The 23,907-nt window shown below is 55.7% G+C and overlaps 2 protein-coding genes across 2 annotated transcripts; both read right to left on the reverse strand.

Moving 5' to 3' along the window:
* Positions 1–336: 336 nt before the first annotated feature.
* On the reverse strand, positions 337–13,877 carry GDAP1L1 (ganglioside induced differentiation associated protein 1 like 1). Its single transcript, XM_068149799.1, has 6 exons — positions 13,453–13,877; positions 10,982–11,174; positions 7,188–7,361; positions 5,101–5,198; positions 4,815–4,929; positions 337–1,679 (listed from the first exon to the last, which is right to left on the reverse strand). Exons 1-6 carry the CDS (start codon positions 13,630–13,632, stop codon positions 1,336–1,338), a joined length of 1,104 nt encoding a protein of 367 aa, XP_068005900.1. The 5' UTR covers positions 13,633–13,877; the 3' UTR covers positions 337–1,335.
* Positions 13,878–18,349: 4,472 nt separating this feature from the next.
* On the reverse strand, positions 18,350–23,887 carry LOC137446825 (oxidative stress-responsive serine-rich protein 1-like). Its single transcript, XM_068149805.1, has 4 exons — positions 23,827–23,887; positions 23,057–23,154; positions 21,814–21,924; positions 18,350–19,937 (listed from the first exon to the last, which is right to left on the reverse strand). The coding sequence occupies exons 2-4, from the start codon at positions 23,131–23,133 to the stop codon at positions 19,259–19,261; spliced, it is 867 nt and encodes a 288-aa protein (XP_068005906.1). The 5' UTR covers positions 23,134–23,154; positions 23,827–23,887; the 3' UTR covers positions 18,350–19,258.
* Positions 23,888–23,907: the final 20 nt, after the last annotated feature.

The following is a 23,907-nucleotide window of genomic DNA, read 5'->3' on the forward strand; positions in this document are numbered from 1 at the left end:
TCCTGGTGCTTTCAGATAGATAAAGCTAATTTTTGAGTCAGAGGCAAATGCAATTTGCATTGCTTTAGCCACACTTGGCAGACATTCCCCAGCCTAGGGATGCAGCTTGGCTCGCTAGGGATCACCGGAGCGCTTGGAAAAGCAGCCAGCAGAGTTCCCAGCAGGGTAGTGCTTGGAGGAGTGAGTGCTTTGGAAGAGGAATGCCTGCTGCTCTGTGCCAGTTTTACACCAGTGCAGGTACAGGAGAAGCAGCACATCCCCTTGCCTGGGGGCATGCTTTGAAGCAGGCCTAGAAGGGTGGTGAACGCAGGTAGAAATGTGAAGCCGTTTCTCCTCCCAAATGGTTTATTGAGGATCTCAGTTTGCAAAGCATGAGTAGCAGTGAGGTTATCCTTCCCAACATGCAAAAGGCACAAGAAAGTCATCAATGTGATTCTGTGCAAAGTGTCTCTGAGAAAACAGACAGCGAGGAAATGACAGAAAAGAGCCCCTTGGTGGGAGGGAAAAGCAAAGAGCCTTCAGGAAAAGTGCTGAGGAGATCTGAGAGTGGTCAGACTTTGCCGAGTCCAAGTCGGTGAGAGATGCTTTGCAAATCCGTGAAGGAAAACGCAAGAGGCAGAGCCAGAAGGCTTAAACCAATAACCTCCTTCGTGTGCCAAAACACAGGATGGGAGTCAGAAAGATTTCTCTCAAGGAAAAAAAAATAAAGTGTGGCAGTTAAAGACAGACATTAAATCCTCTATAAAAAAAAACCCACCCCTCCAAAGGCCCACTAAGACCAGGGGATACATTCTGAGAGCTGCTCCAGAACAGAACATTCCCTTTCCTGAAAAGAACTGGAAAATGGAGACTTGAGGAATGCAAACCCACCCTGACCATGACCAGCTACTGCACCCTGCCCCAGGAGAGCCTCCAAGCATAACACAACACCCTCTGGAAGAGAGTCCTCACCACCTGCAGGTGTGAAATCGTGGCCAGTGAACGGTTGGGAAAGGCGAAGGGACAGGACCCAGCATCCCAGTCCCCTTGGGAGCCTTCCCAGGGTCCTCATCTCCCGCTGGAGCCAGCCGGTGCCGCAGGCAGCGTCGCTCCCCGGTGGGCACGGCCGAGCTGTGGAGCCCTGAGGGTCTTACTGGAGCTGGCATTTAGGGGTGCTGGTGGTGGTGGTGGTGTTGCTGTGGTGGTTTCCTGGCGGGACAGGTTTCTACTTCTAGCCTATGGAATGTTACACTGCACAACGCGGCGGCGCTACCTTGCTTCGGAGTCGGCTACTGAGGGCTTCGTCATGACTTCACACGGCACACAGACACCAAACTAAACACCCAGCAGCCAGCACTAGATGTATTTTTTCTTTAAGTACCAATAAGCAAAATATCCCATTCCCCCCAGAGATCCCATCAGGAAGGAGGCTCCGAGGAAGGAGGGAGGTTTCCGCTTGACCAGCCGGAAGGCGTTGGGCACCACGGCGGAGAGCAGCGTGGTGTGGATGTCCCCCAGAACTTTCCTGAAGGCGAAGCGTTTCTGTATCCTGTCGAAGAAGGACTGCAGGTTGGGTCTGCTGCCATCCTCCCAGTATTTCTTAGAGAGTCCCAGAAACTTGAGGCGGTGCAGGGTGGCTCCCAGCAGGATGTCGGCCAAGGTAAAGACGCAGCCGCAGAGCCAAAGCTCACACTTCTGCCCTGCAGAGAGGAGTGACAGAGCAGGCAGGGTAAGAAGAAACCCCTTGGGTGGGCACCTAAAGGCTTGCTCAAAAGATCCCTGAAGGCAGGAGCATTTGCACGGGTTCTCAGCTCTCTGGCATCCTAAGAGGTCAGACCCTGTACCAGGCTCCGTGATGGAGGAGATAGGAGGCCACCAGGCTGGGAACAGGAGATGAGCATCAAGACACAAACTGCTGTCTGCAAAATGGCTCTGCTGCCTCTCTCCCAAGTCAGGAGAAGTAGCAGATGGCATCCTCCTGTACCCAGGAGATCCCTGGCAAAGGGCTCTCAGCTGCTCTTGAAGATCTAGTACAGTGACCCCTTCTGCTGTATTGGTGCTCAGGGACAGCAGCAGCATTTGTCCTTGGTGGTGCTGGGAGCCATTCCAGGGGGGTGTCATGTTAAACTTGTCCTATTTTAGGGATGTGAGAAGTCCTTAGGAATCAAAACCATTTGCTGGCCCAGCCTGGCTGCTCTCCTTGTGTGCTATTGGAGAGGTCCTGCTTCTGTCCCCTCCTGCAATGGGGACCTTGCTCCAGGACACCAAAATTGGCAGTACCAAGAGCCAGGTGTGCAGGGCAGGCAGAGCTTGGTTCGAATGTAGGGCATGGGGAAAGACAGCGATGTGCTTGATGGCCCCTGATAATGGGTGAACCTGGAAGTAACCTCACCAGACAGATGTCCAGGAATTAAGCAAGCTGGTGTTAGGCTGAGAGAAGCAGGCTCAGGGCAGGGCAGTTTTAAACTCCTCCTTTTAGTGCTGAAAAGCTGGGCTGGAGGTATCATAGTATCATTCAGGGTTGGAAGGGACCACAAGGATCATCTAGTTCCAACCCCCCTGCCATGGGCAGGGACACCCCACACTAGATCAGCCTGGCCAGAGCCTCATCCAGCCTGGGCTTAAACACCCCCAGGGACAGGGCCTCGACCACCTCCCTGGACAACCCATTCCAGGGCTTCACCACTCTCATGGGGAACAACTTCCTCCTCACATCCAGCCTGAATCTCCCCACCTCCAGCTTCATTCCATTCCCCCTAGTCCTATCACTACCTGAGATCCTGAGAAGTCCTTCCCCAGCCTTCCTGTAGGCCCCCTTCAGATACTGGAAGGCCACAATGAGGTCACCTGGGAGCCTTCTCTTCTGCAGACTGAACAGCCCCAACTCCTTCAGTAAGGCAGATGAAGGGAGATGCAGGTATGGAGGAACAGGAGAGGGGCAAAACTTGGCCCCATCTGGCCTCAGTCCTTGGGTTTGCAGCAAATCCTTAACTTTAGGGCTCTTCCACTGTCCTGTGGCTGTTGTATCAGGTGAGGTGAGAGTAGAACCTTTGCAGCCTTGGGCAGGCACTGGTGCTGCTGGGCCAGGCCATGGAAACTACTGATAATTAGCAGCTCTTGGCCTCCTGCCTAATCCTGCTGGAGGCACAGCCCAAGTGCACAGATTGTCTGGACCTAATTAGTCAATAAATGTTTGCAGTGACTAATGAATTGTTGGGGTGTTGCAGCCAGAACCTCCTGGGTGCTGTTGGGCCCCTGAGGATGCTGCGTCTCAGAGATAAGGGAAGCAGGGCTGAGGTGGCTGCCCAGCTGCCAGCCACTGCTGCAGGTGAAAGCATGTGTCAGGATGGGGACTTTGGGAGAGAGCCGTGGTCCAGCCCTACCCCTCCTGGCTCTGGGCTTGTGCCCACTACTGAGGGCTGGACACAGCTATGGGTTGTGCCAGTCCCCTGTACCCCTTCCCAACACCAAATGGAGCAGAGGTGTGGGCAAAGACAGCTCATCCACTTCACACCCACGGAAGCCCTGGCTCAGGCCAGCCTGTCCCAGCTGTGCCTGCGGCAGGGGTGTCCCCCTGTGCTCCTGCAGCACCTCCCACCCTCCCGCTGCCCACCCTGCCCTGCCTGCAGCGCTGCCTGTCGGGCCTGCAGCCAGGCCTGCGTGGGAGGAGAGCTGCTGCACTGCGGCTCCTGGGCCGGTGCCAAGGGGCTGGTGCTTGTGCCCACTGCTGAGATCCTGCCCTGGCTCTGGGCACGGTGGGGAGGGTCTGGATGCCTGGAGCGGAGGGAGGAGCAGCGTGTGAGTGCCAAAGGCAGCAGCAACCTCCCCTCTGCCCCAGGCACACGGGATGTCCTCTGGAGGCACCTCATTAGGCTGAACTCTGCTGAGCTGCCCCGGATCAGTTAATGAGGGCAGCACAAGGTGGCACTCGGAATGCCTGGGGGGTCCTGGCAGATGCCCAGCCCGGTGCCTTGCAGGGCCCGACCTTGGCCCTTCGGTGTGGCCCCAGGCGTGACGCACAGCTCCCACAGCTCCCAGCTGCTGAGGCCAGCGCTGAGGGCAGGGGCAGCCTGGGGGCTGTCCCCTGGTTAGCTGTGTCTGGGCTCTGCTCGGGGCCTGGCACTGCAGCTGTCCTGGGGAGGGGTTGTGAGCCCTGCCAGCAGCGGGGACAGGAGGATGACGACATCAGCCCGGGGTGGCAGCAGGACAAGCCGTGCCCAGCTGTGCCCATGCAGCCCTGCCTGCCAGGGCACCAGCAGGCACCCAGCAGCCTGTGTTTGATGTTGGGGGTGGCTGCTGTGGGTCTCTCCCACCCGCTGGCATTTGACGCAGGCCCTGTGAAAGCTGCCACCCCTCCAGAGCCCCTCAGACTCCCGCCAGGTTTCCCTGTCTGTGCTCCATTGAGATGTGCCTCGGCACCATGGCTGGGGGAGGTTGGCTGCAGGACATGTCCCCAGCCCTGTGTCTGTGCTCCTTGTGGTGCAAGAGCTTGGGGCCAGCCTGCTCCACCCCAGCCAGAGCATCGGTCCCTAGCAGCTGGGGTGGAGGGGACCTGCCACCCACCCTGCAATGGCTGCAGAGTTCCCTCAGAGCAGCCATGAGGGCAGGGGCCCTGCTGTCCTCTGTGGCAGTGAGTATGGGGGTTCCCTGCAGCAGGGGTGGTTTGCTGGAGATTGGTGAGTGCACCCAAAATGAGGAGAGCCCAGCAGCAGCCTGGCTCCACTGGCAGTTACCCCATAGGGGATGTTCATCATGTGCAAAGCTGTTGGCTGTTCCTGGTGTAGCACCTCAGGCTCGTGTGGGAAAACACCCCATGAATGCAGCCCAGCACCTACCTTGGTACTCCAGTTTCCTCTTCTCCAGCTCAGCCTCGATCTGGTCTAGCACCATCCCCAGCTCACCAAGGATCTTCTTCAAGTAGCTCACGTTGTCATGCTCCAGGATCTTGGCCTGAGTGGAGGACGGGATTAGCAGGCAGGGAGGGAAAGACAGGTGGGTGGGTGCATGGATGGATGGATAGACAGACACACAGACACGTGCACAAGGCACCAGGTGCCCATGGCAGATCTATGGGTTGTGTCCCACAAGCACCAGAGATGTGTGTGGCTTTGACCCACTTACCATGAGCTTCTTCTGCTTGGAGAGGTAGGGCTCTGATAGCTGTGGCTCCTCTTCGTGGTCCAGCTTCATGAGATCTGTGCTGGCATTAGCTAAATGTCCTGGGAAGAGACAGAGAGAGGGGCTGGGGGAGCTGAGTTTGGAAGAGGTCAGAATAACTCTGCATCCAGCAGCAAAGCACCTCCTCCTACAGGCAGAGTGCTGAAGCACCAAGAAAAGCACCCCAGAGAGCTCAAATGGGCCACAAGCTGATGCCATAGGCAGGCTTGGCCAAGGCATTATGCACCTTCCTAGGGGCAGGTAGCTTCAGCCCCCCATCCATGGCTCACAGCATTGGCTGCAGGACAGGGCATACTCCCTTCCCTAGCTGTGCTGAGTCCCAGCTCTGTGGTTCAGAGGGGTTCAGCTCTTTGTTCCCTCTGCTGAGCTCACATTAGAGCTGCCAGAAGATCCCTGGCTCATGCAGTTTTGAGAACATCCCTCAGCTTTCCCCATAACCTGGTTCCTGCAGCTCCATCCCCAGCAGGCTGATCCTTTGGGATGTCTGAGCCAGCTGCCCACATGTGGATGTGTGTGCAGAGCAGTGGCCTGGGGGGGCTGCTCCCTCCCAGGTGAAGCTGTCCTGACCCAGCTCAGGGTCCAGGGGTGCAATTCAGTAGTGTGGAGCCCATCAAAAGCATGGGGAAGATGCTCACCCTCCTCCCTCCTAGGGCATGGGAAGGAAGCCAAGGCTTGGTGCAAGGGAGCTAACAGAGGAAAGGAGCAAAATAAATGGAAGAGCAGACTATGAGAGGCAGAGTAACACCTCAGGGACAACATGAATTGCCCAAAGCTGGGCAAATCTCTTCCTGCCAGGGACCATCTACCTCTCCCTCCTTGTTCCCTCCGGCAAGGCCTTGGCTCTGCTGATGAGCAGGTGCAGGAGGTGCCAGGGCTGGCCAGGGTGGCAGCCAGCAGCAGGCTGTCCACTGCCACAAGATGATGAACCCCCCTGGTTTCCATCACAAGCCTGGAAGCTGCTGCTTGCTGAGGCTGCCAGCCAGCTCTCCTGGAGCTGCAGCTTGGATGGGAGCCTGGATGTCACCCTGCTTTCGTTCCCCTTGGGAGAGCCTGGCCCTCAGTTTACCCTCTCACTGGGACACAACTGCATGGATTTGGCTTGGCACCCACTGTAGCAGGGCAGCCCAACCAGCTCCTGGGCATAGGGGATGTACTGGGGAGGAAGGACAATACTGGCACTGGGGCACCCCACAGGCCTGTCCACAGCAATGGCTTGGGAAAAATGCCACCGGGGGGAAGATATTTTTAAGGACCTCAGCAGAGTGCTGGGGAGGTGATGTGAGGCAGGCAGGGTCTGAAGCCATCACAGCAGGACCCTTTGAGGTCAGGATGAGCTCTGCACCCTACATCTACCCAAGGTCTGGGGGTGGAGGTGATGCTTGGTGACATGGGGACAGCTGCCTGTGCAGGGTGCCAGCAAGCAGCCTCTTTCTCTTTGTGGCTGAGTCTGCCCATCTCAGAGGGACCATCTGTGACTCAGGCAGCTGCAGTGGGGAATGGAGTTTGCTGTGGGTGTTGCTTGGGACCACAGCCTGGGCATGGGGCACACTCTGGTGCCCTCCTAACAAGGTCACTTTTGTGGTGAGGGACTCTCCAGCAGCAGCCCTTGAGTTATATTAAGCATCATCAATGTTTTATGAGTGCTTGAAGGTCAGGCACAGCCTTATGCCGATTCATCCACAATCTGCTACCCAGTCTAGCTGTGCTCTCCCTCCCTGCCTTGAGAGCAGGGATGTGCAGAGGAAGGACCAAACCCAGGTGCTTCAGAAAGAGCTGGGTGAGAAGCATGCATGGCCCATGGGAACCCAGATGCTCATAGGGCTGGGAAGCCTCTGCAAGGTGCCTGCAGCTCCCAAATCAGCTGTGCTTTGCTGTTTCCCAGCTCTGTCCCTGCTTGCTTCGGTGGAAAGGGAGGTGATCAAGAGCAGGGCGGTTAGCTGGTCCCTGCAGCCGTAGGGAGCCTAAAGGAAGGGCTGTGGGAGCCACCCCCCGGCAGCAGCCCTGGCAGCCCTGCTGGAGAGGAGACTTACTGCGGATCTCGGCGGTGGCGTACTTGGGGATCATGGAGTCGGTGGTGAGCTCGGGGTGCAGGATGCAGCCGTGGGTGTAGGCGTCCATGGGCAGCGAGTCCAGCAGCTCCCGGTACTGCAGCACCCGCGAGTGCAGCAGGCTGCCCGGCTCAGGGATCAGCTGGGGCACGTTTTCTGCCAGGCCAAAGCAAAAGCTGTCAGCATGGTGCTCCTCAGGGGCTCCTTAGCCCCCATGGGCCCCCAGCATGCAGTCCTGGATTGAGATACTTCTGAGTGTGGGCTTGAAACTGTCCCCATGGCTGGCTCTGCTCCCCATCCTGGCTAGGAGTGTGCCCAGCCTGTCCCTACAGACAGGCAAGCCCCCAGGACCACAGGGACATGTACTCAGGCCCACAGCCCCCACGTCCCCAGGAGCTCAGGGCAGCAAAGCCCTCCACCTCTGCAGCTCCTGAACTTGTATGCTGGTTCTACATCTCTTAGAAGGGGAACAAAACCTTGTCAGGCTACAGAAAAGAGCTAAAACAGGGATGTGAGTTTGGCATCTCCTGGGTTACACTCCTACTAGAAATCACAGTATCACCAAGGTTGGAAGAGACCTCAAAGATCATCAAGTCCAACCTGTCACCACAGACCTCATGACCAGACCATGTGTCCAATCCCCTCCTGAACACCTCCAGGGACGGTGACTCCACCACCTCCCTGGGCAGCACATTCCACTGGCTAATGAGTTTCTCTGTGAAGAACTTTCTCCTCACCTCCAGCCCAAACTTCCCCTGATGCAGCTTGAGACTGTGTCCTCTTGTTCTGGTGCTGGTTGCTAGAGAGAAGAGACCAACCCCTTCCTGGCTACAACCACCCTTCAGGTACTTGTAGAGAGCACTGAGGTCTCCCCTGAGACTCCTGTTACACCAAGCAAGGCACCTGCTCTTCCTGGGCTCCCTTGAAAATCCCTTTCAGAACGGGTTACCAGGGAGCAGATAACCAAAGAAGGAGCCCAGCACATCTTCCCCCCACGCTCCCCTGGTTCCTCAGCTGCATGAGTGTCCCTTGCCCCGCCCAGCTTGGCGCCTCCCTCGCCTTGCTGGGGTTTATTCATCGTTCGTGGATGGCAGTTTGCGTCCTGCCCTTTTCCTCACACTCGCAGCTCAGAATACACAGCAGATGACACCACGAGCAGCGAAATGTTCTTCTTGCCTCCCCCAAGAATATCAGGTCCATTTTTTTATGGGCTCATAAATGTTTATGGCATTTTCAGGCAGCAGTTAACAGGCAGTGAGTAAAGGACTCGGGGCACCGGCTGCCCGTGTGCCCGTGGTCAGCACACAGCACAGGGCTCACCACGCACCCTGGCTTCAGGCACTCTGGCAGTTGTGACCAACACAGCTCCTTAACTGAGGGTCTGAAATGACAGCTCTGCCTGGCCCCACTGCTGGTGGCAGTAGCAAGGCTGTGGGCACAGCCTGATGATGCCTGCCCAGCACAGATCAGACACACAGCTGGCCCTGCCCCGGGCCAGGCAGCGCCGTTCCTGGACAGGAGACAGGGAAATTCTGGCAGCCCCTGTACTGCAAACCTCCCAACAGCTCCAGGTCAGGGCTGGCTCTGCTGGTGGGCTCCATAAGCTCCTTCTAACTGATGGGCATCAGCATTTCTGTTCCCAGAGAGAGGGCAGGCCTTGGCAGCTCCTCCCTGCCCACAGGCTGCTCTCTGCCTGGGTGCCAGCTCTCCAAGTGGGGATTTTCCACCCGAGAAAAGCGACCAGCTGAGTGAAATAGCAGTAACTGACCTACAGCCTGCATGCTGCTTCCACAGGGCTGCCTGCCAGCACCAGACAGGCTGGGGCTGAGGCTGGGTCCCAGCACTCCCAGAGTGACCGCCACATCTGGCAGCAGGACCCAGTGACCACAATGAATTAGCAGCAAGCTGGCCACCAGCCCACGGCCTTCAGCATGTCCCAGGGAGGTTTTCCAGTGGAGTGGTGCTGGCCCTGCCTTTGCACACCACAGCAGACCTGCACATATGGGCTGCTGATGTGTGTAGTCCACAAGTGGTGGGCTGTGAAAGATGGGATGGGAGGGGGCTCTGAAGAATGGGGCTAGGGGTGCCCTTGGAGAAGTTCCTCACCCAGGCTCTGAGATACATTGCCACCAGCCAACTCATCAGTGGTTTCCTGACTCTGCTGGAAAGTGCCCTGGTGAGAATCATCCGCCAAGGTGATTTATTTGCACTCTTTACTGCTTTTTGGGGAAAGAAAACCCTTACTCAAAACACCACCCTGCACTGGGAGCTGACACTCGGGGGAGTGTGTAAACAGCTGAACAAGGTCATGCTCCAGCCCAGGGGAAAACAAAACTCAGTGAAACACCTTTCTGCAAAGGCATTTCCAAGCCCTGTGTGTTCCTGCGAGGTGGATGATTCACCCTCACACCAACCCTGCAGCCCCCTGGTGATGCTTTTGTCGGGGGTGCTGGGAAGGAGCTCGGAGCAGAGCATCAGGGTCCTCTGCCCTGGAGTGAAAAGGTGAGAAACTGCACCTGGCTGGAAAATCTCCGGGGCAGGGGCAGCAGCGTGTTGCCCTCCTGCTGGGGCCAGCCTGTTGTCACATATGCTCAGCCCACCTGCCCCTCACTGAGCCCGGCCGAGGCTGCTGCGCGGGGCGGGCACCACGGAGCCGTGCTTCCTGCAGCCCCTCGGCGGGAATGCCGCTGCCATTCCATTCCCCGTTCCCAGGGAGCCTCTGCCGGTGCTGGCCGATCCCGGTCGATCCCATCCCCGCTGCCCCGCCGGCGAGAGAGCAGCGAGCCTCTGCCGAGCATCGGCGGCGCGGCGGGGCCGGGAGAGGACGGCAGCTGAGCTGGCAAAACGCCCTTGCTTCGGGAGCTATTTTGAGATGTTTTTGATGTCTCTGTTGCAAGGAGGATGGATGCTGGGGCGAACATCGTGATGGCACAGCCCAAGCTCCCTGCTCAGCTTTGAAGCCTCCTCGGTGGAGCGTCCCAGCCTGACAGCCCCCAGGCTTGGGGAAATGGGGGCAAAGGGACGTGAGATGCCGAGGGGGAGGCTGCTTGCTGCAGCAGACATGCAAAGAGCCACCTTTGAGTGCCACCTCAGCATCCTGCTGCTCCGGGCTCTGCTGGCTGCCATCCTGCTCCAGGGGGAATATGAGCTTCTGTCTTCCAGCTGTCCCTTCCTCTGGGTTTGTGTCACATCATCCTCCCATGGTCCCCAGCACCGATGGCTTGGTTTGACTTTCAAAAGGCAGTTTTCTGCAGGGCACAGTGGCACCAGGGGCAGCAGGGTCCCCTGCACACAGCTGGCTGCACAGGACCCGTGGAGGAAGGAGAGAGGGGCAGCAGCACCTGGCTCACACACAACCTCTTTCAGCAGGGCCACTCAGGGTCGTTTTTATGCCATCATCCAAGGCCAAAGTACAGAGGTGGCCAAACCCAGAAGCATTCCCTTGCACTGTGTCCCGGTGGTGGCTCCAGTGAGATGCTACCACACACCACAGGAGCAGGGGGAAAGGATCCAGTGTGGGAGCATGGCCCTCAAGGTGGAAAAAGAGGCACCCAGCGATGCTCTCTCCCAAGCCCTCCACTGGCACTTCCAAGGGACTTTTGGGGATTTCTACTGGATATCTTTCATTTTCAGGGAAAAGCACAGTACTCTGGAGAGGAGAGGTAGCTTGCTGCTCTCCTGGAGTAAAGCTGAAACTTCAGAGGGTGAATCGGCAAACAGCGCCTGGCTGAAACCCGAGTTTGCCCCGAGGTGTAGCCCACCCCCACCCTCCTTACCTCCCGTGAAGTTCTTCTCCATGTAGTCGATGATCTGGTTGTAATCACTGATGATGTTGTCCTTGTGGATGATGACAGGCACCTCCTCCCCCAGGTTGAGCCGCATGAACCAGGGCTCCTTGTGCTCCATCAGGGGCAGGCTGACATCCCGCTCCTCGCAGGGCAGCCCCTTCTCCGCGATCACCAACCGCACCTGGGCGAGGGAGACCAGGGACAAAGGGCTCAGCCCTGCACACCAAACTGGCCCTCAAAGCTCCCTGAGAGCCCCACCACCACCCCATCACACTTCCATGGCCCATCCCAGTCACTTAAGCTCAGCGGTGTGCCACAACACATGCTTGTCCTGCAAGAAGCCAAGCGGCTCTTGGCATGGGGTTACTGCAAAATCAAGGCAGCCAGGGGAAATCCTCACAGCAAACAGGGGAGACCCAAGCTCATCCTAACTTCACAGGCTCATGGACCACCATCCTCCTGCTGGTGGCCTGTGTGACAGGTGAAGGGGCCAGGACTGCTAGTATGATCTGAGCTCATCCCTTGGCAGCAGGTAGGGAGAGGAGGCAGTTCCCCAGCTGGGAGGAATCAGTGATTCTGCTGTGAGTTGCAGAACAGCCCAGCAGACACATGAGGAAGAGAAGAAAAGGAAGCAGAAGTGGGCCTGGATGTGGGACATCATTCCCATCACCTCTGGCCAGCCCTCAGGTTTGCTGCTGCTTTGCTCTGTGCTTGGGATGATGTTGAGTGTGCAGTTGGGGAGGGCATTGTAGGCTTTGGGGTTATAGAAACCTGACTGTTAGGAACTAAGTGTGTCAAATAGGCCAAAACCCCACCCCCAACTCTCAGTGGATGTGAAACAGCCACACCTCACAGAACCCCTGAGGGAGGGAAAAGCACTCCTTTTCCTCCAGCAGCAGCTAAAAATACAGCTTAACAAATATAAGCATTTCTATCTGTACTTCAGAGTTCCTGGGGAATTAGTCATTAATTATTTACAGGGTTAGCAAATAATTTTTTTCTCTCTTTTAAAGCCAAAAGGAAAAGCCTGGGTACCTCAGCTGCAGCTTGTGCTTGGCCTTCTCCTCCAAACTGATGGATAAGTCCCAAGTAGGACCACCCAGGGCATCTGTCCCCAAACATTGTCCTCAGGGGAGCCCCTGAAAACACCCCAAGGTGTGGTCCCAGCTGGAGGTGACAGAACATTCTTGGATACCTCATCCAGTCCCCTCAGCTCCTTCACAGGCAAGGCAGATCCTTGTCAGGGGTCTCAGGATCCTAGTGCCCATGGAGGGTGGTTCCAAGCAGCTCCCAGAGCAGAGCAGGAAAAGCTTCACCCACAGCTGGACCTGAGCAAAACTCCTCTGCAGGCCATCCTGTGCAGCCCCTGATGCCCCCTGCCCTGCGATGTTCATCACAGCAGTTTGTGCTCAGCTGCCCTCCAGCAAACACTTTCCTTGCAAGTGACCTCAAAACCAAAGCTTGAAGCTGTGACGGCAGTGTCGTGGCTCTAGGTGTGCCCTGCCCTGTCCCCCGAGTTTCCAGCCCCACAGAGCTGAGGGTAGTTGTAGTGACCCGTCTCCCCCGCCCCCCGCAAAGTGCCTTCCCTGCTGCTCGCCAAACGAGCAAGTCGGAAACCAGAGCAAGCCCAGCCCGTGCGGGGGAGCCGGGCGTGAGCTCCCCTCGCCGGTGCGGACCAGCCGCTGCCGGTGGAGCCGACCATGTGCGGCCACCCTGCTGCATCGGGCATCCTCCCTTCTTTGTGCCTGCAAGCAGGGACGGGCATCTCTGCCGCCGGCCTCCCCCGGCCTCCTTGCCTGGCTGCGGGGCTCTAGGGGCCCTTTGCGCTGGGGGATCTCTGTGCTCCCCCCAGCCCTCTGGATATCCCATTGCCCACATAACAACAATGGTGTGGGAATGACGGGGGGGTTGGCGCCGGGAGAAGAAGGTTGCTCCATAGCTGCTGCGCTGCAAAATGAGCATTTACTACTATTGCCTGGAAAAAGGGATAGCGGGGCGGGGGGGAGCACACAGCGGGAATAGGATTTCCTGGGCGCTGCTGCTGCAGTGTCAGGGGTAAATCGTGGCTGGAAGGAGCCTGGCTAGGGGGATGCCTCCCCCTCTCCCAGTAGCAGGGTGGTCCCGGGGCCTGGCTCAGCCTTTGTCTGTGCTCCTGGCTGCAGGGCTGGGCTGAGAGCGAGCGCAAAGCCAGGGCTGTTCTCGGTGCAAGCCACGATCCTAAAGCAAAAGCAAGGTTCTGGCTGAGCCCCCCCATCGCCGTCCCTTCCCCAGGCAGATGCTGTGAAAACGCAGAACCGCAGGGACAAAAGAGCTGCCGGCCACAGGCTGCTGCCCTCCCCAGCCGGGGGGCAAGCTCCTTGTTCTGCCCGTGACTGTATCCATGCTCCCCAGGCAGGGGGATGCTCTGGGCTCCGGAGGTGATCCTTCCCCGGAACCCTGCCAAGCCCTTATTGTTTTACCTTTTGTGAGCTGAAGGACTGGGTCCAGTGGTACAAAACCAGTCTGTCCTGGGATTTGAGAGCGGGGTCTGTCGGGTCCTGGTTTTCCTCCCCTTCCGTGGATTTCCCCGCGTCGCTCTCCAGCGCCGAGATGGGCCACCAGCTGCAGTTGGTGGGAGTAACGTTGTTGGGAGTCGCCATGACAGCCTGCGAGCGAGCGGGAGAGGGACGGGAGAGCAGCGCTAGCCCAGCATCACATGGCTCCTGCCAGCATCACTCCCGGGGCAGCTCCGGCAGCCCGCCTGGGGTGGGCAGCGGGGGTCACGGGAGAGGATGGTGCTGGCCGTCGTGCGGGTGAAATCCCAGCCCGTCCCCACGCGTGGCGGGGCCGCCGCGGAGACGTGCGGGCATCGCTTCAATGGGCGAGGAGGAGGCGGCGGCGGCGGCTCCCGGTGCCCGGCAATCCGGGGCGGCGGCTCCGGCCCCTGCGGCTCCCCGGGTACGTTTTGCAGCAGAGATTAAGGGGTTTGGGGTTAGAACTGTGTCGTAAAAGCTACACTGGTGGATACTGGCTTGAAAACGTCCTGCCTGCCTTACAGCCTTCACGGAAAGAAGCAGCAATGGTCCTCTAAGGGGGTTCAGGGATTTTTGGAGAGCACAGATTAAATAATTACTTCCTAAGAGGTGTTGTGCAGCCTGTACTGGGGTAGAGCTCAGGAGCTCTCAGTGTGTCCCAGAGCCCCGGGCCAAGCAGGACAATCTCTCCTGCACCAAATCAGGCACAGCTTGGGGGGTCATTGCCAGAGTTATCAGGGTGTGCCACAACAGCAAACTTGTTGGGTTTCCACCACTCATGGAGCTCCAGAAGGAGCTGCTGCTCTCCAGGCACCACAAGCCTCACCCAGAGGTTTGCGAACACATCTGGGCAGCTGACACCTCTCTGGGCACAGCAACCTGAACATCTGGGGCTGTGGTTTATGACACTTGGCTTCATCGTGCTCCAGCACCAGCTGGTAGGCTGGAGATAATGCCCCACACATGGGACTAGCTGCCAGTGCCAAGGCAGGGTAAAACCAGCTTGGTTATGGGGGGCACTAAGAGCAGTTTCTAGAGAGAATTCAGGCAAGGGCTCTGCAGGTGCAAGGAGCCAGCTCACGTCCTGGGACTCCAAGAGGGCTCTGGGTGAAATGCAGCTCCTCTGTGTGTTGCTCCCATCTCCACCAGCGCTGGAGCTGGTAAGGGTGGAAACGGGAGGTTCTGGGAGACCTGGTTCAACTGGGGAAACTGAGGCATGCTTCAGTAAGGAGCACTGGGAGGGAGCAGGGCCAGACTGATGCTTGGCTGTGTGGAGCAGATTTCTGGGAACTGGGAGGTGGAAATGAATCCTTTGGTGTTGTGATGTCCTGCTCCAGAGGACGTACAGGAGGGTGAACCGCAGGGGGGACATGCACATGGACACATTGCTTGGCCTTTCTTTTGGGGATGCAAAGCTGGCAGAGTGGCCTCTGTTGCTGCAAACTCAGAGAAAACAGCTTTAGAGAGCTGTCCCTGCTGTGCAGCACCCTCCTGCACCCTGTTCTGCAGCATCCTGAGATCACTCACTGCCCAAGAAGCATCTTTTGGGGCTTCTTTTGTAAACATTACTAAGTTAATGCTTGAGTTCACAATCGTGGTGCTGGCTGTTGGGAGGAAGTGACAGTGACAATAAAGGTCCTTCAGAGCAGGGAATCGTCTTTTAATCACCGTGTGCCAGCACCTGGGCTGGGGCAGGGCCTCGGCTGTAATTAGAACTAATGAATATGAGCACAGGCTGCTGGGGGATGTGGTGGAATCACCATCCCTGAAGGTGTTTAAAGGCTGTGTGGTGCTGAGAGTTTAGTGGCAGTGACTTAGCAGCGGTGGTGCGGTTGTGAGCTCTGGGTGAGTGGTTGGGCGGGATGAGCTCCAAGGTCTCTTCCAACCTTGGCTGTTCTATGGTTCTTTCAGTGGCAGGGGACACCTTCGGCTCTAGCAAAGGGAAGGAGCAGCCTGACCGAGCAGATGCTTGTCCTCTCCCGTGGACACCTGCCCGGAAAGCCCCATCTAGTGGCACGTTCGGTGACGAATTAACGCTGCGTCTCTGGGAGCAAAAATGACAACCGGCTTCCTCCCTCCGGGTCCTGCAGGTGCGTGGTGCCTCTGGAGGTGCTTATTGGTTTGACCAGGGTTTGGCTTGCTGAAGTGAAGAAGCCTTGAGGGACAGGATGGGCGCCAGCCTCCTTTTGGGGTGCACTGACCTTGTGTGACCTTGAGATCACCCCCAGCTCTTGGCCCCAGCCTCCCTGCCTGCGACAGGGTCCATGCTGGGCTACCACCCCCACCTCGGATGCTGTGTGGCTGAACCCAGTGGCATTGGCAGAGCCCCGGGAGAAGGTGCCATGGGGGCAGGACTGTGTGTGCTGGCAGTTTGGGAATGCCCAGTCTGGGGTGTCTTGTTTCAGAGCTGCTGCAAACATTTCAGAGGGGAGAGAGAGCAGGTGGCCAAAGCCAGTCACAGGACTTTGCAGGCACAGAAGCACCTTCCCTGCTTTGGAAGCAGAGGGTTGAAAAATCAGGCTGGGGAATCAGTTCCAGTGATTTTTTTGTTTGGTTTTGGGTTGGTTCTTTTGGTCCCCAGTGGCCTGATTCAGCATCTGCCAATGTAAAGCTTAGCTAGGACTTGGTTTGCCTTCTGTAAGGTGAGAAAAAGCATTTCACTGATCCAGGGTGCCCTGCTGCACCTCACTTTGGTTGAATCAGTCCTGAAACTAGACAGGCAACTAACTTGTGAAGTGCTGGGGGGAAGCCACCATGAAAAAAACCCAAACATCCTGGATCTGTTGAGACAGGAAATAGAGAGGTGGGATCTGCTCTGAGGGAAGTCCTGGAAGCACTACAAACCCACCTGTGCTTTCTCAGAGTGTTTTAGACCTTCCTCTGTAGACAGAGTTGGGGCATATCCTAGAGCAGCCATGGGCAGAAGAGAATCCCCCAGGCTTGTTGGGGCAGGCACATCAGGAGGCTGGGAGCAGGAAGGCTGGCAAGGCTGTGCTCAGCACTGCTGGCTCAGGGCCACCTCTGAGGCCAAGTGCTGATGCCCAGGGATCGCCCTTGCTGCGCAGGAGTTCCAGAGGAGCTGCTGTTTGCTGGTCATGCTGCAGACAGGCAGCAAGCAGGAGCCACTGGGTCAGCAGAGGAGTGAAAGGGGAAGCCTTGAAGGAAACAGTAAGCTGGGCATTGGAGCCTCTCCTAGAGCTTGTCATTTTACTGAGATGAGGTGGTTTGAGCAATTCAAGTGTCATCAGCAAGCTGTCAGTATGTTGGCTACTAGCCTGGTAGTCACAGTCAGGAGCCCAAGGCACCTGTCAGGACCCCAAGGTATCTGTCAGAATCACAGAATGTTAGGGGCCAGAAGGGACCTTGAAAGATCATCCAGTCCCACCCCCCCTGCCAGAGCAGGAACCCAAGATCCCTGTCAGGAACCCAAGATACCTGCCCTCCCTCTGCTGCACCCAGCATGAGATGTTTTAAACACCAGCACAGACAGGAATTTGCACAGAATACCTTTTTTCCCCTCTAGTCTCTTTTTTACTCCTTCCCTTCCCCTCTTGCTGCCAGGATGTCCTGTCCAGGATGCTACAGAGATGTGCATGGAGAACCTGCTTAGGGTTTTCTCTCCCATCCCACCTTGTCAGTCTGCATTTGCTTCTCAGTCCTGACCTTCAGGGTGTATCCTGGACTAGTTTAAGCTCCACAATTTCCCCATGCTCTGCTGCACACTGTCCTGCTCCACAGCTGAAAGTGGCCTTGTGCCCTCCCAGCATTGCTGCTCCCTGCTAGGCTTATGTTACACCAGCTTGAAGGTCTAAGACACTTCCAGGAGTCTGAGCTCTCTTAAATGAGAAGCAGGACTCTGCTCCATGGCAGAAGCTGCACTGAGGTGACCTGGAGCCAGGCTGCCACATCATGTTTCTGGGAAAAGGATCCTCACTTCAGCCCTTTGTAGCCTCCAGCTGCAGAGGGGAGTGGGGACAAACAAAATGGGTTTGAGATAAGAGTTTGTGAAGGTTACAGATCTGTGTCCCAGCTCTGTGTGCTTGGACTGAGTGCAGGGCAGTGCTCACAGGGAGGCTGGGCAATCATCAAGGAGTCTCCAGGGGAGAAACACTGAGTCTAGCAACAGGATCTTCAAATGTTGTTAGAAGGCACAAAACTGTGCACAGAAACACGAGCAGACACTGCTGAGGCAGAAATAGCTTCTGGAACAGCAGCTGCAAAGCTAACTGGTACTAAATATGTTAAGTTTGAAAACAAAGTACATGTTGGACCAGACTGACTGTGAGGAGGAAGAAGGGGGAGTGAAGCAAAGCAAAACCACGTGGGTGTGCAGGGCAGTGCTGAAGGAGGGAGCTGAAGGGGTGAGCAAAGGGCTCAGTTAAACTGTCTGGGAGCAGGAGCCAGTACTGAACAGCTGAGCATCTGAGTAACAGCAGCACACTGGTGAGTAAAGGCACAGCTGTGGCTCTGTTCTTGTGTTACCTCATTTGGATTTCTTCACTTTAAATCTGAACTTCCTGGGTCCATGGTGTGAACTGTAGGGCTGATCAGAAGGAAATCTGCAGGCAGCAATCATCACCCAGAACATCTGAGTCTGCCCTAGCACGGCACCAAGGCCAACAGCCCACATCTGCTGTGATCTACTTTTATCCAATGGCTTGTGACTCCTTGGCTTGCTGACCACTGAATTCTCAGCAAGCAAAAACTGCAGGGTTTCCCTCACCCACAGCTGTTCACATCTGGGTACAGCTGACACTGACAGCAGAGTTGGGGGGGGGGCTTCTGAAAAGGCTGTGAGAGGAGATGAGTGAAAGTCAAACTCTTCAGTCTTTAATTTGCTGGGGTTTGACAAACATTTATTAATGCAAGTCTCAGCAACAGCTTTTTTATTTCAGTATTTCCAACCAGAAGGAAAGGTAAAGCTCTACAGCACAAAGCCTGTGTGACAAACACTCCTCATTTCCCCCATTCCCACACTGCTTTGTGTACCAAACTCAGAAACAATCCACGTGGATGGCTCCACCACCTCCACTCCTGAGGCAGCATGGCTCAAAGATCCTGCCAGCCTGCCTCCCTCCCCCTCCTGGAAAGCACAAGTAACAAAATATACTTCTTGCTTCTAAGAGCTTCACTTATCTGCAGAAAAATAGAACTGCTTAAGAGTGAGCTGGGTACATTATGAAAGGGTCCAAGCACAGTCTGGGCCTCACAACAAATCTGTGAGGAGGAAGCATTTACAATTTGATCAACCTAGAAAGGAGCCAGACAGTGCTCAGGCAAAGGAGATCCACCCTCTCCACAGTAATGGAAGCCCCTTGCTCTTCTCTCCCTCTCTCCAGAGCAGGAAGAGGAATAGAGGCCTAGCCCTGAAGTCTTTATCTAAGCGCTGGGACACGTTAGGAACAAACTTTCCCAACACTGCAAAATCTCAGAGCAAAACCTAAACAGTGCTTCCTCCCCACACCCCAAAGATAGTGAAAACAGCAAGCTGACCTTGAGGCTCCACAACACAAACCCAGAGCCAAAGGGAGCTCGTTGGATCTACAGTGCTTTTGTTAAGGTGTTCAGAGGCTTTAGTGCATTCTGTTTAGAACTAAGCTTGGAAACTAGATTCCACTTTTCATTTTATTAGAAAACTAAACTGTATGAGGCAAAGAAACATCTGATGGAACACACAACAGTGAAAACATGGCACTGAAAAGGCATTTAATCCAACCCTTCCACCAACTGCAGGACCCTCGCTTGCTCTCAGTCAGGTGTACATCATCTCTGCCATGTGAGACATCTTCTTGGGGATGTACAAGTAGTATTCCATGTAGCCTGAAAGATCTTCAATAGTCACATCATCCACATAGGCCCTGGCTTGCTCAGAACAAGACCTTGGAGAACCTGATGAGGCTGTCCCACAGGGGGATCTGTTCTGAAGTGCCTGGACTCCCAGGACAGCCTTCTCGCACTCTGACAGGACGCTGCGCAGGCCAGAGAAGGAGTAAACCTGCATGGCTCTCCACTGCCTGCACTGGCACTTCTGGTCCCTGCAAGGGCACTGCTTGCTGTTGCTGAGCATGGACAAGGACTGGAAATCAGAGGTTTGGCTAGAATGCAAGCTGCTCTCAAAGGATGAGCTGAGAGCAGGGCAATTCTCTCTTGACTTCTCCAAAGGCTCTTTGGCGGTGAAAGCTTCCACAGGTTCTGTTCTGGCATCAGCGGCCTCCGAGCGAGATCCGCGCCCGTCCCTGGTCCCGTGCTCTGCTGTCACCAAACTGTCTGAGCTGCCGCTGCCCTTGGACACGTCTGCCTGGGCTTTGTGTTTCAGCTGGCTGCTGGCTTTCAGACTGCAATAGGTGAACTTGGGAGGATGCAGGACGGGAGACTTGGAGCGTCTGCGCCGCGGGACTCTCGCTGATCCTCGGGAAGGCTTCCTCACACACCTGCGGGGTTACAACAACAGAGCAGGGAGGTGACTCCAGAACCCACAGCTCAGTAAGCTCTAAAATGTGGCTGCAAACTTTTTAGGAGGTTATTTTATTTCTGCTTAGAAAAGTCAGGTGGCTGGTCACTTGCAATCTCTGACAGCAACACAGAATAGACTAGAAATAGAATAGACCAGGTTGGAAGAGACCTTTGAGATCAATTTGTCCAACCTATCATCCAACCAAACCACAGCACCAAGCACCCCATCAAGTCTCTTCCTAAACACCTCCAGTGATGGTGACTCCACCACCTCCCTGGGCAGCACATTCCATGGCCAATCTCTCTTTCTGGGAAGAATTTCTTCCTAATATCCAGCCTAAACCTCCCCTGGCACAGCTCGAGATTGTGTCCTCTTGGTGCTGGTTGCCTGGGAGGAGAAACCAACCCCCGGGACCTGGCTACAACCTCCCCTAAGGCAGTTGTAGAGAGCCATAAGGTCTCCCCTGAGCCTCCTCTTCTCCAGGCTAAGCAACCCCAGCTCCCTCAGCTGTTATAGAATGTTAGAGTTTGGAAGGGATCTCCACAGATTAAGTCCAATCCCCATGCCAAAAGCAGCATCACCCAGGGTAGTCTGCACAGGAATGCATCCAGGTGGGTTTGGAGAGTCTCCAGAGAAGGAGACTCCACAGCCTCTCTGGGCAGCCTGCTCCAGTGCTCTGTCACCCTCACTATAAAGAAGTTTCTCCTCATGTTGAGGTGAAACCCTCTATGTTCAAGTTTGTATCCACTGTTCCTTGTCTTATTACTGTGCAGTGGGGGAGTCTGAAGAGTCTGGGGCTCCCCCAGAGGAAAGACACAACCAAGCAGCCCCATTCTAAAGGTACCTTCCCCAAAATCTCCTGTGTTAAGCACATGACATTTTTGTCATCCCAAAACTGGCTGCAGTGCAGAACCTGGGTACTGGTTGGAGCTTCTGGCAGTCACACTGTGGTGGTTTTGGAGAGAAGGGCTTAGCCTTCTCTCCCCCACAAAGAGGAAGAAAAACCACAGCTAGCCAGCTAGAGAAGCAAAGGAAAAATGCTATATTTTACAAGCAACTTTGGACAATGCAGGATATGTACACAATTTACAGTATTTACAACACATACACAGAAATATAAAGCAAAGTAAAAGAAAACAGTAATACAGGAACGAGATTCCCTCCTCTGGAGGAGGGTTCCCCGGCCCTGTACCCCCTTCTCTCCCCTTTTTCCCCAAAGAGGGTTAGAAAGAGAGAAAAAGAGAGCAGTTATTAATGAAAGCAAAGTGTTAGTGGGCCTTATCTGTTCAGGGTCACTCTGGCAGGGAGCCCAGAAGCAGAGGAGCTGGAAAGGGAGAAGGAAAGGAGCGAACTGAGGAAAGTTCCAGCTGCACCTAGACCTAAAACTGCATTCTACCAATCCACCAATGAAATTAGTTTAGAATATCTGATTGTTTTCGTTAATGTTCCAAAACATTCAGCCAGAGAGTCCCAGCACTGTCTCTTTCTTAAAGGCACAGCCTCAAGCAGTCACACACACTGAGTGTCCAAGTACTTCAACACCGAAATAACACAACCTGAGAAAGAGGTGGGAGGGGGCTGCAAAGACTTACAGAAAAGGACTTGAGAGGAAAGCAGTGAAAAGAACATTTCAAGCACCCTCTCAAAGGGAAAAGGCAGAGCTGTTTTTAAAGCCTTTGATCAGAGCCCTTTAAAATCCATCCAATCAAACTGTGACAGAACAGCTTCAGAAGAGAAAGGAGAGGAAAGGTGATGATGAATGAACTGATTCACAGCTTTCACTGGGAGCTGGATGCAAGAGCTAAATGCCTGAAAGCAGAACCACATGCCCAGAGCAGAGAACGGTGTTTTACCCATGCCAGGCTTCCTTGCAGCAGGCAGGCTGCTGTTTGCCCCCATCCGTGGCTGCTCTCGTCGGGGTTCTGAGCACCGCGCCGTCGCCCACGGGCAGAGCTGCAGTGCACCTGAGTGAAGAGGGAAATGCCACATCACAGCAGTGCCTGGACCTGCTGCTTCAGCCAGCCTTAGCTGAGCCACCCAAGTGTGCAGCCTCCACTCCCCCTGCAGCCAGTGGTTAGAAACAGGACAGTACAGAGATTCATCTAACTGCTCTCACCATCCTGACCCCAGCCAAGTGCCTAAAGATAGGGGAGATGAACTGAAAGGGAGCCAAAATGCCCAAAGGCTGATGTCATGCCTTATTCATACCAAAATGACACAGGAAAGGAATGCCAACTCAGGTTCCAACTGTTCTTGTCAGACAATAGCTGTTAAAGATAGACTCCTGCTCATCTAAACCACCAACCCAGAGCAGCAGGCTGAGGAAGAGTCGGTGCAGCAGTGGATAGGGCACAAGACAGGGGTAGATAACTGACTTATTTCTCATTAAATTTCCCAGGTAAACATGGAATGGAGAAAAAACTCTGACCTTGGAGGTTCAGACAACAAACACAACTGTCTCAGCATGTGAATCTGTTAGACTGCATGGTTTTCTTAACCCCTGGTTTGGAGGAAGATGCTTGCAGCACACACTGTCAGTACACTCCGTGTGCTACGGAGTAAACTTTTAGGAGAGGACTTCTGCAGACATTGGACTCTACAGAATCCTCCAAAGCAGGAAAAAATCAGTGCTGATATTTAGCCTCACATTTTTCAGTGAGGCTGGGCTCTCCAGAACATCCCTGGGCTCTCTGTCACACTGCAAGGTGACAGTGCTGTCCTGCAGGCGCCCAAGCAAACCTTTGTGTGCTACAGTGGCGATAATGTGGCTGGTGGACAGACAAACGAGTTCTGTCATGCACAGGTGACTGCCTACCACTGCAGCTGGGAGGGGGCTTGCCTCTTTGGGTGAATCACTTCACACATTGTCTCACTACAGCTGGATACCGTGTCAAAATCAGTCAGCAATAAAGCACTGCTTTGGCTGCTAGGAAGTTCTAACAGCTGCAGGTCACATGAAGCCAGGCAGTTGCCTCCTCTTAGAGAGTAAGGAGCCTGTCACCAAATTGTGACCTTTGTTTAGAGACTAGCAAAACCCAGACACAAATATGTGTGAGGCACCAGCAGGCTGCAGAGCCCTTTTTGTTGCTCACTTACCCTGCTGCATCCACTCTCAGCTTTTTGAAAGCTGTTTGCAGACTCTCTTCCTCTTCATCCTTGGCTTCCAACTCCATTGAGGGGCTCTCAGTGTGCAACTAGCAATGCCACACAGAACAAGTTGAAATACAGAAATTAGGACGTGATGCTGACGTCTGAACACACAGAACTGAGATCAGACGTGTAACAGGTGCTCATCCTTCTGCAGGCAACCCCACCGCCTCCTGAGCAGCCTCGCTCAGTGCTTCCCACAGCGAGCTCCGAGCTCAGTGCTCTGCAGAAGCGGCACCGCCTGTGCCAAAAGTGCCAAAGTGATTCGGTTTTTGCTGTTCTGGTCACTGGTACCACACATAACACGGAACGCTCTGTCAGCTGATAAAACTCCAGTATCGGTTGTGAGCGCCAACACCGCCGGGAGAGCCGGGGACAGGCGGGCACTGACACTGCCGCAACAGACATCTCCTAGGAACCACCGAACGGACACCAGCGAGGGGAACGGAACGGTCGTTACGGCCCCGATGCCGCCGCAGCCCTGCCGCCCCGATGTGCCAGGGCCGCGGTTCCACACCCCGCCAGGGCTCCCGCCAGCTCCCCGGGGACTCTCCCCACCGCGGCGGAGGCCCCTGCGCCCCGCCCGGCCTCCCATGCCGCCCCCGCCCCGCCGCGCTCGGCAGCCTCTGCCCTCCCCGGCCCCGGGGGCCGCCCGCCCGGGCGCCGCGCGACTCCCGCCATGGGGTGGGGGTGCTCGGAACCCCCCAGGCGTCACTCACCGCCGCCTCCCGGCCTGGCTCCGCGGGGTGGGCGCGGAGCACAACAGGAAGTGAGGTCACAGCCCCGCGGGCGCGCGCATG

This window comes from Melanerpes formicivorus, unplaced genomic scaffold (genome assembly GCF_026170545.1).
Source record: "Melanerpes formicivorus ecotype bairdi unplaced genomic scaffold, bMelFor1.0.p_v2 SCAF_19, whole genome shotgun sequence".
NCBI lineage: Eukaryota > Metazoa > Chordata > Aves > Piciformes > Picidae > Melanerpes > Melanerpes formicivorus.

Excerpts from the sequence above, each read along its gene's own strand:
- GDAP1L1 (XM_068149799.1), bottom strand. The coding sequence starts at position 13,632 with ATGGCGACTCCCAACAACGTTACTCCCACCAACTGCAGCTGGTGGCCC. Across the intron at positions 4,930-5,100 it reads CCAAGCAGAAGAAGCTCATG|GCCAAGATCCTGGAGCATGA; the intron begins GTAAGTGGGTCA and ends TCCTCCACTCAG. Across the intron at positions 1,680-4,814 it reads GAGGAAACTGGAGTACCAAG|GGCAGAAGTGTGAGCTTTGG; the intron begins GTAGGTGCTGGG and ends TCCTCTCTGCAG.
- LOC137446825 (XM_068149805.1), bottom strand. The coding sequence starts at position 23,133 with ATGGAGTTGGAAGCCAAGGATGAAGAGGAAGAGAGTCTGCAAACAGCT. Across the intron at positions 21,925-23,056 it reads CTGAGAGTGGATGCAGCAGG|GTGCACTGCAGCTCTGCCCG; the intron begins GTAAGTGAGCAA and ends CTCTTCACTCAG. Across the intron at positions 19,938-21,813 it reads TGCAAGGAAGCCTGGCATGG|GTGTGTGAGGAAGCCTTCCC; the intron begins GTAAAACACCGT and ends GTAACCCCGCAG.